Raw genomic sequence first — 12,887 nt, forward strand, 5'->3', positions numbered from 1 at the left:
ATTCCTTGGGGGGATTGCTATAGTTATGGGTAGTTATGGGGAGACACAAAAGCGGTAAACATTTTTTGTGCCGATCTCCAACCTCGACGGCTGACACTTCGGCCAGGACTGTGCGCTCATCTAAGATACGATCGGCGTTAGTCTGTCTGCCTAGTTTTTATTCATCAATTTCCTCGTTCTGAAGCCAGCCTGGAGCCAAAGTTGCGGCGTCGCGGGGAACCACCCCCTTTTTCGACTCCCCACAACGACCATTTCGAGCCGTACCACACCTACAATCAGCGCCGGGAACATTGTCCCAGAAAGACGCATTCGAGAGAAAAACGCCTCATCGCATGCGAGCGATATTGGGAGAACTGAAACAGGGGGTCAACGGCTACCCACACGATTGTCTCCGTTGAAAAGCGGACAGGAAACCCGCCCACCATGATGTCGCGAAGTCAGTCGAGTTTGGGGTACATGGGGGATACAGGACGAGAGGATTCTGCGCCGGGGGCCTCTCCGTCCCTGAACCAGCATCCTTCTTCTGGTCCTATCAACCTCTCTGGTCTGGTGTGCAACGTGCGGCGAACGACCGGCAAGGAACCCCGTCCGCTCGTCGGTGCCACTACGACCATACTGGGGGATAAGCTATACGTCTTCGGAGGCCGGATCCTCTCACGCAGCCGTCCCCAACTCACCTCCAACCTTTATGAGTTGGACTTGATTCGACGACATTGGACGAAAGTTGAGCCCGCTGGAGATGTTCCACCGCCGCGATACTTCCACAGTGTGTGTGCTTTGGGGGACAACAAGTTGGTTTGTTATGGAGGCATGTCACCTGCGCCTACGCCAAAAGACCCTGAGAACCCGGCGGAATCGCAATCGCAGTCACAATCGGAAGTCGTGGTTATGTCAGATATTCACATCTTTGATGTACCAACGCGGGCATGGACTCGTGTTGCTGCCCATGAATCTCCTCAGGGGCGCTACGCACACTGTGCCACGATACTGCCATCGAGCGCTTGCTTCACATCTGCCAGTGCACCTCTATCCGCCATTCACAATAACCCCGAATCCTCCTCTCATCAAGGTACACTTGGTGTGGATATTGACGGCTTTGGGGGTGCAGAGATGGTGGTGGTCGGAGGACAGGACAGTTCCAATCACTACATCGAACAAATCAGTGTTTTCAACCTACGCAGTCTCAAGTGGACCAACACTAGCCCCTTGGGAAGGAGCTGCGGCGCTTATCGCAGTGTCGTAGCTCCACTAGTGGGAATGAATGTGTCCGAAATTGGATCCTCAGCTCCAGACCGAGATCAACACGAGCCGATTCAGGATGACACTGAATCTCCAGGTTGCCCTATGCTGATATACTCCAACTACAATTTCCTTGATGTCAAGCTGGAGTTACAGGTGCGCCTGCCGGACGGACGCCTTGTCGAACGACCGATGCAGAGCCAAGCGTCCCCGCCGGGACTGCGTTTCCCAAACGGTGGTATTATCAACGGCCACTTCGTTGTCAGTGGAACATACCTGACTTCATCGAAGCAAGAATATGCGCTGTGGGCTCTCGACCTGAAGACATTGACTTGGGGTCGTATTGATGCTGGAGGATCGGTGTTTGGGCAGGGTAGTTGGAATCGGGGAGTGCTTTGGCCTCGCCGTAATTCCTTTGTGATTCTTGGACACCGGAAGCGAAGCCTTGTCGATGATTACAACCACCGACGAATCAACTTCTCGCACGTCTGTCTGGTCGAACTAGAGGCGTTTGGCCTCTACAACAATGCTTGCCGCACTTCTCCAACCTCGGGATATAAGTCTTACAGCTCCTCTTCTGTTCCGGCATCCTTGCAAAAGAAGCTAGTGCAGTTGACATCGGGTGGGCGGCCATTGTCTGCGGCATCCGATGAGCTAGGCAAGCTCGCGCAATCTTTGCCAGAGATGGCCGACATGGAATTGCAGGCTATAGGGGGAGAATGTATCTCCGTCAACTCTCGCATATTGACTAGGCGCTGGGGTCCGTACTTTATCCAACTTCTTCGCGAATCGTCGGACGGAGGTATTGCAGACATCGCATCTCTTCGTCCGTCCCTGACACACCCGAGCCGCAACTCGAGCATCACCATCACCCCTTCGATAGGCTCCGATGCAACAACTCTTGTCAATCAGTCTATACCTTCGAAGTCTTTACTTGAGAACCTTGAAGTTCCATCTGCTCACAGCCTCGCCCCGACCTCCCGACCGCGTGTGCTGTATCTCCCCCATACCATTTTGACTCTTCAAGTTCTGGTTCAATACCTCTACACCTCAGCTCTCCCAGCCGTAGGCACCTCGCTTTGCACACCACAAATTCTCTGCTCGCTTCTACAGCTTGCCCGTCCGTACCAAATTGACGGACTCTTAGAGGCCACCGTCGAAAGACTCCATCAGATTCTTGATGGGCGCAACGCCGCGGCTGTATTCAACGCAGCTGCCATGGCCGCCGGCGGTGGTCGGGGTACTGGATTCAATGGTGGACCAGGAGGTACACTCGAGGCTCTAAATGGAGCCTACACCGGCCACAACGGCACTGCGCCAACATTGGGCGAACACAGCAACTCCCAACACGGTGCACTCACATCAGGCTCGTCCGACACAGAGCATGGCGGTGCCTCCGCATCAGTAGCGAGCAGCATAGGCGCTCTCAGCAGCTTTGCTCGAGGTATTCCATCTCTCCGCATTGACACCAGTGTCTCCCTGCATTCGCGCCAACGCAGATCCCGCCGCGACCGCGAGGATTCTATTAGCAATCCAAGCACGGCGACATCCGCGTCTAGCGCTAGTTTCAGCCAGTCCGACTCCGAATGGGTTAGTGGCGATGAAAGCCGGTCGCAGTCCCGCTCTACTCGTCACCACAGTGACGCAGACGCCGAGCTGCGCCGCCCCCAACGTGAGCTCTGGACCGGTGATCTAAGCAGTGTTATCGGCCTCCAGAAGCGCGGCTTGCGTGGTCTCATGGAGGGCCGTCGCATGCGTGAGCGTACTTCGAAGCCCGCCAGCGCTAGCGGTAACTCGATATCTATGCCGCCGTCGGCTGGCTCGGGGGATCAACAGATTCCTTTCCAAGGCGTTGCCAGTTGATGGTTCCTAGAGCTCAGGGCTGTGACATCTATACGATCTCTTTCCCCCACCTTATCCTTCTGTTACTTCGTTTCTTAGATGATCTCTTCCATCTCTTCCAGATACCTTATTTGGATTATATATACTTCTCTTCTTCTTGCTTTTCACCCCAGCAGGCTGGCAATGTGGGGAGGATTTAGGGCAAAATTTCCAAAGTTGGGAATTATGCATTTGGATGTTGTACCTTTCTTCTGTTTATGTTATTTCGGCTGGGTAGGTTGTTCTCGCCTATCCATAGCCATGGATATATTTTGAGACTCCGGGCGTTGGATTTTACAATGAATGCATTAAACCGGATTTGTTTCCCCCTTAAGAGACTGCTTTAGATAGAGACGAGAGAAGACAGATTGTTTTAGGGCTTCTTATGTACAGTTGTAAAGCCTCTCAAATGCCATTCTAGTTTGAATCGTACAGAATTCCTGCTCCCAGAAGAATTTAAAACAAAAAGAAGATTAATCCTTCTGTTTCTGATCTTCACGACTCTTAGGACTCTTGCCAAGATAGACTAAAGGAAATAAGTTAGTGTATATACAATCAAAAAGAATGTTAAGGTTTACTGGGTATCAAAGAACTCACGTCGCTCATAAAGAATCCATGATGTATATATTACAATTGGTAGTCCGACAATAGTCGTTGTCCATCTAGAAAGGCGATTAGATTTCTCATTGTCGCCATGTATCATTTGCCAACCAAGCAAACAAAAACACGGAAGCAGAGTCGAAGACAGAAGATGATGGCACTTACCTCCGTGCAGCAGTCTTGTACTCCTTTGTCTTCCGGATATCATCCACCCCCTTAGGGAGCCGCGAAGCAGCGGGTTGTTGAATTGGACGTGGAGGCCGGGTTTTGGGATCCATGGATCGGTATCTTTGCTGGTCTTTGAGGGATGACATTATTCTTGGCTTTTGTTAGACGAATCTGATCATAGGAGAAATTGCTGGGACGTGCTTACGTGGTTTGCTTGGTGTATTGGAGGATGTGAATTCTGTGAGGGAATTTCGGGGAGGTGTTCGCGCCTGAGGCATTACTTTAACTTACTGCTTGTCTACAAGGAAGACGAAGTTGACTGTACTTCAACCACCGATTATTATAAACTACATGTTAATTCAGACTAAAGCCTATTCTGAAAGTCCTAAGAGAATAACGCGATGACTTCTTGATCTTGGGTTTCTGTCGATTGATAGATACGATAATTACAAGCTTCACATCGCCCTTCGAGTTTGTAAGCCACCATCACCATTCTGCATCTGCCTTCAACTTTCGATATGTCTCAGAGACTCCAACTTCGACCCCAACGGTCGGCCATTTTGCATTGCGACCTGGAACAGGTTGCGTAAGGACCCACCACTCGTCGGCCTGCTTTGAAGAAGACACACATCGGACGCGTTTGGACCCTACCGGATGGATCGACTGCGCTAGGCTCATATCGCGTACCACATTTTGTACTTCAAAAAGCAGGCCGCGTGAAGCGGTCTCATAGGCTCCAGTCAAGATGGGGTCCTGTAGTAGGGTGATTTAGCGGCGGAGGCAGCAATGGATGTCGGTTTTGCGCCCTCTGATCAAAGCCTTCTGCCATGGCTGATGTCATATCCGCGTACTGTTGCAGCGAGACATGTCGACGTAAAGCGTCTACACTCGCCGTGTGTTTGGAGTGGAGTTCGGAGGGTACTCGATCCGTTCCTCGTTTGTTTTATAATCATAGATCGAGTATCGTGATTGAACATGTGTCGAGTAGAGCTCAAAGAAAACTCTTCCGCAATAGCTGGTGGGGCATTTGTGAAACGCAGATATTTGATCACCCTGAAGGGAATCTCCTGCTCTTTTCTGATCCTCCGGATAGCGTTGGCCTCTGACCCGATGGCTTCATGTGTCATCGGGTAGTGCCCGGAAGCACTCGATGTCGGCGGAGTCTGAATCTGAGTCATCGGACATAGTGGTCAACATGAGCTTTTCGAAATGGTATCGACGACATTTCTGGCATCCGAAACTATATAGTCTAAGTACGTTTTGGATAACTAAGGTGTGGTGTAATGAGTCATCCTTACCATATCCCGGGGTCGATCGATGAAAGTTGGAGGTAACTAGAGAGCGAGAAAAGCGAAAGAAGAGATGAGGGAGGTGCCTAGGTGACATCTCCTGCCTTGTGTGCGAATGAACGCACAAAGTAAATCAGATGTAAGGCAAAAGTAAGCAGAAAGTCGACCCGTGTGACATGTCAGATTCTACCTTTTACGAGGACCACGAGGGCAAAAAGAGTACGAAATGAAGCAATACTAATGGCAAGGACAAAGACAACTAAAAAATCTCATAATTCACCATTAACTCCATGGTATGCCCCGCGATGCTAATCATACATGCTTGAAAACGCCCGCTGGTAATCAATCATACAAAAAGGTCGAAAGTGAAAAAACAAGAAAACGAAGAGTGATAATCATCGCCCGACATCAGCCGGGCAGAATGCCTCATCATTTTGCCCTCACCGGGGCCTCACATGCCCCGGCGGCGGCGGCGCTTGTTGGTCGGTGCGGAGGACGGCGCACGCGAATGCGAGAGGACGGGGGAGGAAAGGGACTGCGTGACGGGGCCTTTCTTGGAAGCAGATGCTCGAACCCCAGAGGCCTCAGTCTTGGGCGCCGGCTTCAAAGTCAATCGGAGCCGCTGCACCTTAGGTTTATCGCCTTCAATGGCAGCGGGGGCGACGGCGGCAGCCGGGCCCGAAGACTGGACCTCGGTCGCAGTGTTAAGGGAAGAGGTGGGAGACAGGAGAGTGGGGGCAGGAGCGGTCTGGCGGCGGCGCCGCTGTGACTTGCGTGCGCCGGTCTCGGGGGTAGTAGCAGCAGGAACCGCTGCGGCAGGCTCATCGGCGGCCGCGGTTTGACGGCGCTTTCGGGTACGAGGCTTCTTAGTCGCAAGGGTTGGCACAGGGGCCCGAGCCAGAGCCCTAGCCTTTTCCTCCTCCACATTTTCAGTGACGAATGGGGCCACCGCATCAGATGGGAGGTTACGGTCTCCTAGGAGCGGTGCGAAGCTGTGAGTGGCATCGGCATCGGCCTGCTGGCTGGTTCTGGCGCGCACTGGTGGAAAAGGGAGACCCTCGTAGCCGTAAGTATGGGACGGGTAATATGGATGGCAATTTTCGGGGAGCAAAGCAACCTCTTCACCACTGGAATTAACGTAGCCAGTTTGAATCCAGCCATCGCTACCGACCTTGGTGTCAGACTGCTTCTTGTAGCTCAGGATGCTTGAGCCGTCGATGACTGCGGTGGGAGGAGTGGGAGGAGTAGGAGGAGTGGGGGGATTGGGTGGGGTGGGAGAAGAAGAAGCGATCACAGGCGCTGGGAGGTCTTGGTCGATCATATCTACATCGACATCGACATCACTCGGCGTGGCTTTGGCGGGCATGTCGACGCCATATTTTTCTTCATCTTGGCGACGGAAATATTCACTTCGCTGTTGCTCCAAGAATACAGGGATATTCAAAGGGGGAGTAAAGTCAGGGCTGAAGGACTGAATAGTCAAGTCATATAGTCTCTGGCCAGCCGCCTTCACGTTAACATCGAAACCGATCAAGACAGCATTTTTTCGCATGTTCAAGTTGGTCATTCTCTTTGACCTTCTTGTTCTTCTCATTGGCTGCTTCGAAACATTGTTCTTCGCAACCTTTGCAACCTTGGTAGCCGCAGGGGCAGGAGTTTCGACGGTCGGGGCGGACACTGTCATGTTCTTGCGGCGAGGCTTCTTCTTAGTTGATTCAAAAGATTCAATAGCCCTGATGGTGGGCTTGCGAACCCGGGATGAGTTCTGCATGTCGGAGGCACTGGTAGGGCTGGAGGGACCATCGGCTGTTCCTTCGGATTCAAAGCTGCCCATGTACTGGTCAAATGTCCAGCTGGCGCTACCATTACTCTCTGGAAAGTCAATATCTGATACTTCTTTCTGGGGTGTTTCAAGTGCAGCTGTTCTTCTTGTCCGTCGACTACTTGAGCTGGTGGCCGGGGCTTCTAGGGCTGGAGTATAAACAGTTGAGAGCCGTGACGGACGAGACTGGAACGCCCGCCGACGCGAGGATGGTGTTTCGGGACTCGTTCCACGTGAACTTGAATTTGTAACAGGTGAATTCGGAGTGTAGAAAAGAATGTTGCTAGAACTGTCTTTGGGACTGGCGGATGTGTTCAACGTTTTGGCGGGTTGTATGCTCTCATTTGTACTTTTTGACGGGCGAGGTACGCGGGGAGAGCGCCGGGAAGGTGACAATGTAGGCGCCTTATTGATGCGCGCAGGCATTGACTTACGCTGGCCCTTCTTTGGAGGCATCGTGAATTAAAGCTAAATGGCCCGCAATTTGTCAGTATAATCTATCCATGCGAATAGAACGGGCAGTAAATAGAGTGAATGAACAGTATAAGTGGAAGCCTAGCCCATACCTCCAATACCAGGCAACTAGGGCGTGGATAACATTATAGGGGGGTCATCAGGTGAAGGGCAGGGTCGACGTCAGAAGACCGCAGTGCACGGAAAGGGAGAAGTTGGGAATTAGGGCCCGACATATAGGCGCAGAACTCACGAAATCAGAGGTACCACCATCCGCAGTTGTTTTCTAGGGTGTTCATAAACAAGCTTGTAAGGACTAGGCGGACGTTGGAATTGTATTTGTGCGAGATAAGGCGAAATAAAGTGATGGAAGATGCTGAGGTCGACAGAAAAGAAATTAGGGCTATGGTTGATCGGCGCTTATCGGCTTCACTTGTCCGCCTTATTCTGCAACTCCTCTATCCTCCACCATCTCCCCGAGCTCTCTACAGCTGTTTTCTGTTAGTTTCTGTTTAATTTTCTGTTATTTCTTTCACAATGCATCTGTGGCAGGCCACCGTCCCATTTTGCCTATTGGCTGCAGCTGCACTACCTGGCGCTGCCGCCGCAGCTTGGGGCTTTACTGATGCCACCGTGGCCGTTCAATCAAAAGGTGCTGGTGTCAATGGAGGTTTTAAGGAAAAGTATGTATTCTGACTCAAGTAGAGGGTACATGAAACTAATCAATGTGTTCAAACTAGACTTACTGCATCCAAGCCGCTCTCCAAGCCCGTCTCCCTTCTCGGTGCCGATACCTTACGCGTCACCTTGACAGCCCAGGAAGACAGCTCTCCAAAGCGAGCAGACCAGGCTTTCCTTTTGCTCAAAGATGCTCAGACTGGATTGGATATCTCATACCCTTTCAACATCAAGGATAATGGCAAGTCAAGAGTCGAATTGGTATGCAATCCCCAAAAGACTTTCCGCGGCGCAGCTAACACATGCCCTCCAGACCCAGAAAGACCTGCCAATTCAATTCCTCTCTCTGTCCGGCCCAGTTGATGCGCATGTTGTCATTGGCGGGTTTGGAAGCTCCGATGCCTACGACAGCTCTGTGTTCAAGTTGTCGATCGATCGTAACCCCGGAGAGGCCGTGCCGACCGTTGAAACCGAGCGATATGGCAAGAAGCCCGAGATCCACCATATCTTCAAGGACTCTGCGTCTAGCCCGCCAATTGTCATAACCTTGGCATTTGTCGCCATGGTCGGCGCTGCTTTCCCCGCTCTTGCTGGCTTGGTAAGTCCATCTCATTTCTGCGCCAAGACCGTTGCTTATAGATTGTCTCTAGTGGCTCTTCCTCGGCGCCAACGTCAACCACCTACCCTCCGCATTCAAGTCTGCCCCTCTCTCGCATGCCGTCTTCCTCGGATCATTGATCTCATTTGAGGGGATCTTCTTCCTCTACTATACCTCGTGGAACTTGTTCAAGGTCCTTCCCGCGATGGCTGTTGTTGGTGTGATCGCATTTGTTAGTGGCAGCCGCGCGCTAGGTGAAGTGCAGGGCCGGCGCCTTGCTGGTCTCCGGTAGATTTCCGGAACATACATGAATTTATCTACCGTGGTCCTGTTTGTCCTCTCACGGTGCTGCCAAACTGCCGTGTGGTCCTAGGTTCCGGTGGTATTGTATCCTAGCTGCAGTGATACCTAGTATGTTTTCGCAAAACACATAACAGGGCTTCCACTGGAATTTCACGAAAGTCTCGCCGATCTTCAAATGTGATCATCTCCCAATTGTCTGTAATACGGGTTGGGTTGGACTCTCCAGATAAGTAGCTGCGCTAACATGTGCTGCCCGCCAACGCCCTTCAACATTTGGTTTGGCATTTCTAGACATATCGGACGAGTATGTGTTGCTCTACCTAGGCGATCTCGCTAGATACATATCTCATACTCCCAAGGAAGCTGTTTGTTAACTGTATTTTTGACGTCACAAGTCAGGACAGATAGACCGCTTTCTTTACCGCCTGCCTAGGACGGTATAGTTATATAGTTATGCAATCCTGCCTCAGAGATCAGGCCATTGATCTCAACAGGAGCTTGTTCAATATCCTTGAGAATGTCTACCGTCTTTAGTTCTGCTTGACATGTTCCTAAATACCAACTTGTATGACTTACATACTCGGGTTTGTGAGAAGTCTTGCTTGACTGTTCTGCTGGCAAAATACCGACCCGAAGTCCAGGCCGTAATGCCAAGGCGACATCGGGAACCTCCACTCAAAGCTCCGCAAAAAGCTGCAACGCCTTACACCAACATTTTCGATCCACAGCCCATCATTCTCAATGGGTTCTGCTGCTTCAAAGCCCGCCAAATCAGCGGCTGGCGCAGCCTCACGGCGCCAATACCCCAAGCAGCCGGCTCCCCCGCCAAGAGGACCGCGCAAAGCTCCAAAAGAAACCAAAGCAGCGTCTGCACCTACGCCTACTTCCGCGCCCAAACCCAACGCTGGTCCCTCGCCTCCTCAAACACCTGCACCTTCCTCCCAGGGCCCAAAATACCACTCAAAGGAGAAAGCATCCGACGTGAAGTCTGATGGTACGTACACTCGCCAGCGATTTATTCAAGTCTTCTACATGTGAATGCAAGACCAGCAAGGAAACAAACTAACGACCATTTAGCCATCGACATGGACGGCCGAGACCCCCATTTCGCCGCCTCCCTCCGGTCAATAGGCCCCGTCGATCCATCACCTACATACTCAAACTCAAGCACTTTCAATCGAGGCTCAATGCAAACTGTCTTCCCACAAGCTTCTAACCCGGCACTACTGGTCGTCACTGCTCGACAACGCCTCACAGAGGCCGCGGATAAAGAAGCTGAGCACTTCGGTCATGCGGGTCATCCGGGGAGATCGTTCCTGGATGCCGTGACTATCCAACAGGTGTTGACGATGCGGGATAAGCAGGGTAAGCGCCGTGGAGATATTGAACGGTTCCTCGGGTTGAAGAAGGGGGTCTTGGATCGGTTAGGGAAGGATGGGGTTGTCTCGCGTATCACATGATATTTGTCCCCTACCCAGGCGAGCTCTTTGTTTTAGCGATTTTGGCTCCAAAATATCGATCGGTGTCTTTGGTGCATTGGGATCATTTGTTGGCGTCATTCTTCCTGCATACTCTGTATATCACTCATCCCTACTCATGATAATATCAAATTCTTTAGTTAAACCCGTTATGAAAATCTTCTCTAGGGGTTTCAGTTTTCGGCTCAAAAGACGCAAAGCTCGATAATTTAAAAATGGTTGATGAACCCTCAGGATTAATGAGAAAGGGGGTTTCCACGATTGTCAGGATGATCCTCAGAGTGTTTGAGCACGATTATAATTGACTTCAAATCAATCAGCTGCCGAAACCGCTACATTGGACGCCAGTTTAAGCGAAGAATGGAATGCCAGGGTAGCCATTGATTGAAATTCGAACTTGACCACAGGTCCAAGGTACGGTAAGGTCAGGCCGTAACCTTTTACCATTGGCCAGGTCAGCATTCTTAAGGTGTGAGGCTCTTCAACTTCGACGGGAAGGTGATCCCTCGGGGAAGGTATCTCAGGCACTGCTGTTAGTCCGTTTGGGGAATAGAGTTGGCCATCAGCCGCTGTTGCCAATCGAAACCGCGCGAATCTTCGCAATGATACATCGGGGATATTTTAAAAGAATGTGACTTCCAGCCAGCGTCCGCCACCAGGCGGTGCATACTAACAAGCTCGGACAAGTTCAAACTGGCTGACATATCGCAGGACGGCTGTATAAAATCGTGAGAATACGCAGCTCTCAGGCCCAGAATGCGGGGTGGCTTTGGCTCTAGATAGAGCTCTTGGCACTACCGATCTTGACACTTTGTTACTATGACGAGCAGTTGGTCTCCAGTTTTCGACAACCCCGAGTCACCAAGCTGACAAAACACAGAAAACTAACTAACTAGAACCTTAAAGTTGTAGCTTTATCATAGAAAAGTGGACCTCGGGTCGATAATTCGGCGCCGACTACCAATCATACAACAGAGAGACAAGATGACAGCCCTAGATTGAGTGGGATGCGATCTAAATCGCGCCCTATGCTATGATAGATAGTGATAAACCCCCTCATACTTATACGAGTGTTCCTTTCTCTTTTATACTTACTTCAAATCGATTGAATACACTTCCCTCTCAGTCCTCTCCAAGTCATAGCTACAATGTATCTTCGCGCCGTCCACGCCGAGGGACAACTCGCCGTCCTCCAGCAATTCATCCGTGATAACCCACTCGGCATCATAACAACGGCCATCAAATCCCCGATCTACTCATTCATCCAATCAAGCCATGTCCCCTTCGTCCTCGATGTACCTCCCTCGACCGAGGGCGATGACACAGCCCCGACCGGCATCCTGCGCGGCCACATGGCCAAACAGAACCCACAAGCAAAAGCCTTGATGGAAGCCCTCGCTGAGCAAAACGCAGCAGGGAATAACAAATTCGAGCTCACGGATGAGGTGCTGATCCTATTCAACGGCCCCCACCACCACTACGTGACGCCCAAGTTCTACACAGCAACCAAGCCAGTCTCTGGCAAGGTCGTCCCGACGTGGAACTACTCCGCCGTGCAGGCGTATGGCAAGATTAGTGTGTACTGCAATTCCAAGGCAGAAGAAACGGGTGCGTTTTTGCAAAAACAGATTCAGGACCTGTCGCGGCAGTCTGAAGAGGGCATTATGGGGTATACTGGGGGTGATAAGAAGAGCGCATGGAATGTATCCGATGCGCCGGTTAATTATGTGGAGCTTTTGAAGAAGAATATTCTTGGCATTGAGATTCGTGTTGAGCGATTGCAGGGGAAGTTTAAGATGAGTCAGGAGATGGGCGAAGGGGATCGGGAGGGGGTTGTGCAAGGGTTTGAAGAGTTGGGGTCGGACGTTGGGAGGGGTATTGCTGATTGTGTTAGGGAGCGTGCTGCCATGAAGGATCAGCAGAAAGTGGTGTAATTGACTTAGGAAGATATTATGTACTGTGGTTGCCGTTGCACGTGATGATCATGAAGAATGAGAAATATGCATAAATGATATAAAACCACGGAAATGTGTTCAGTTCAAATCTCAGCTTTCAAGAGTATGTACTTTGTAGACTAGCACGGTTTTGGTTCTGTACAGTAGGTAAATATGTTTCACATTTAGCTTTTAAATGTCTCTACGGAGTACTCCACCAGGTCTTACTGGCTTTGCGTTATATTTACTTTGTAAGATCGTGGGACCAGGTGTCGACACTAGAGTTAATACGATGTATGGAGTATGTATGTTGTACTTGGCTTCAGCAAGCCGAATGAGAAGATCACACATGTCAAGATCAACATCCGAGTCGTCATATTAAATATACAGGTCGTCCGCTGTAAGGCCGACCGCCAAGCATATTTAGACAAAGGTCCGTGCACA

At 50.9% G+C, this 12,887-nt stretch overlaps 6 protein-coding genes across 6 annotated transcripts; 4 read left to right on the forward strand and 2 right to left on the reverse strand.

Moving 5' to 3' along the window:
• Positions 1-423: 423 nt before the first annotated feature.
• On the forward strand, positions 424-3,102 carry LCP9604111_4939 (putative regulatory protein Ral2; the record flags this gene model as incomplete). Its single annotated transcript, XM_039072693.1, has 1 exon — positions 424-3,102. One exon carries the CDS (start codon positions 424-426, stop codon positions 3,100-3,102), a length of 2,679 nt encoding a protein of 892 aa, XP_038928910.1.
• A 491-nt stretch (positions 3,103-3,593) lies between these two features.
• LCP9604111_4940 (uncharacterized protein) lies at positions 3,594-4,034 on the reverse strand (the record flags this gene model as incomplete). The annotated part of the gene is made up of 3 exons (XM_039072695.1): positions 3,594-3,646; positions 3,718-3,782; positions 3,886-4,034. The coding sequence occupies 3 exons, from the start codon at positions 4,032-4,034 to the stop codon at positions 3,594-3,596; spliced, it is 267 nt and encodes an 88-aa protein (XP_038928911.1).
• Positions 4,035-5,628: 1,594 nt separating this feature from the next.
• On the reverse strand, positions 5,629-7,455 carry LCP9604111_4941 (putative GPI-anchored cell surface glycoprotein; the record flags this gene model as incomplete). Its single annotated transcript, XM_039072696.1, has 1 exon — positions 5,629-7,455. One exon carries the CDS (start codon positions 7,453-7,455, stop codon positions 5,629-5,631), a length of 1,827 nt encoding a protein of 608 aa, XP_038928912.1.
• Positions 7,456-7,989: 534 nt separating this feature from the next.
• Positions 7,990-9,020, forward strand: LCP9604111_4942 (putative oligosaccharyltransferase subunit ribophorin II; the record flags this gene model as incomplete). The annotated part of the gene is made up of 4 exons (XM_039072697.1): positions 7,990-8,135; positions 8,193-8,391; positions 8,444-8,728; positions 8,781-9,020. 4 exons carry the CDS (start codon positions 7,990-7,992, stop codon positions 9,018-9,020), a joined length of 870 nt encoding a protein of 289 aa, XP_038928913.1.
• Positions 9,021-9,772: 752 nt separating this feature from the next.
• Positions 9,773-10,491, forward strand: LCP9604111_4943 (uncharacterized protein; the record flags this gene model as incomplete). The annotated part of the gene is made up of 2 exons (XM_039072698.1): positions 9,773-10,025; positions 10,109-10,491. The coding sequence occupies 2 exons, from the start codon at positions 9,773-9,775 to the stop codon at positions 10,489-10,491; spliced, it is 636 nt and encodes a 211-aa protein (XP_038928914.1).
• Positions 10,492-11,657: 1,166 nt separating this feature from the next.
• Positions 11,658-12,443, forward strand: LCP9604111_4944 (FMN-binding negative transcriptional regulator; the record flags this gene model as incomplete). Its single annotated transcript, XM_039072699.1, has 1 exon — positions 11,658-12,443. One exon carries the CDS (start codon positions 11,658-11,660, stop codon positions 12,441-12,443), a length of 786 nt encoding a protein of 261 aa, XP_038928915.1.
• Positions 12,444-12,887: the final 444 nt, after the last annotated feature.

The sequence above is a fragment of the Penicillium roqueforti genome (assembly GCF_015533775.1).
Source record: "Penicillium roqueforti strain LCP96 04111 chromosome Unknown scaffold_11, whole genome shotgun sequence".
Classification (NCBI taxonomy): Eukaryota; Fungi; Ascomycota; class Eurotiomycetes; order Eurotiales; family Aspergillaceae; genus Penicillium; species Penicillium roqueforti.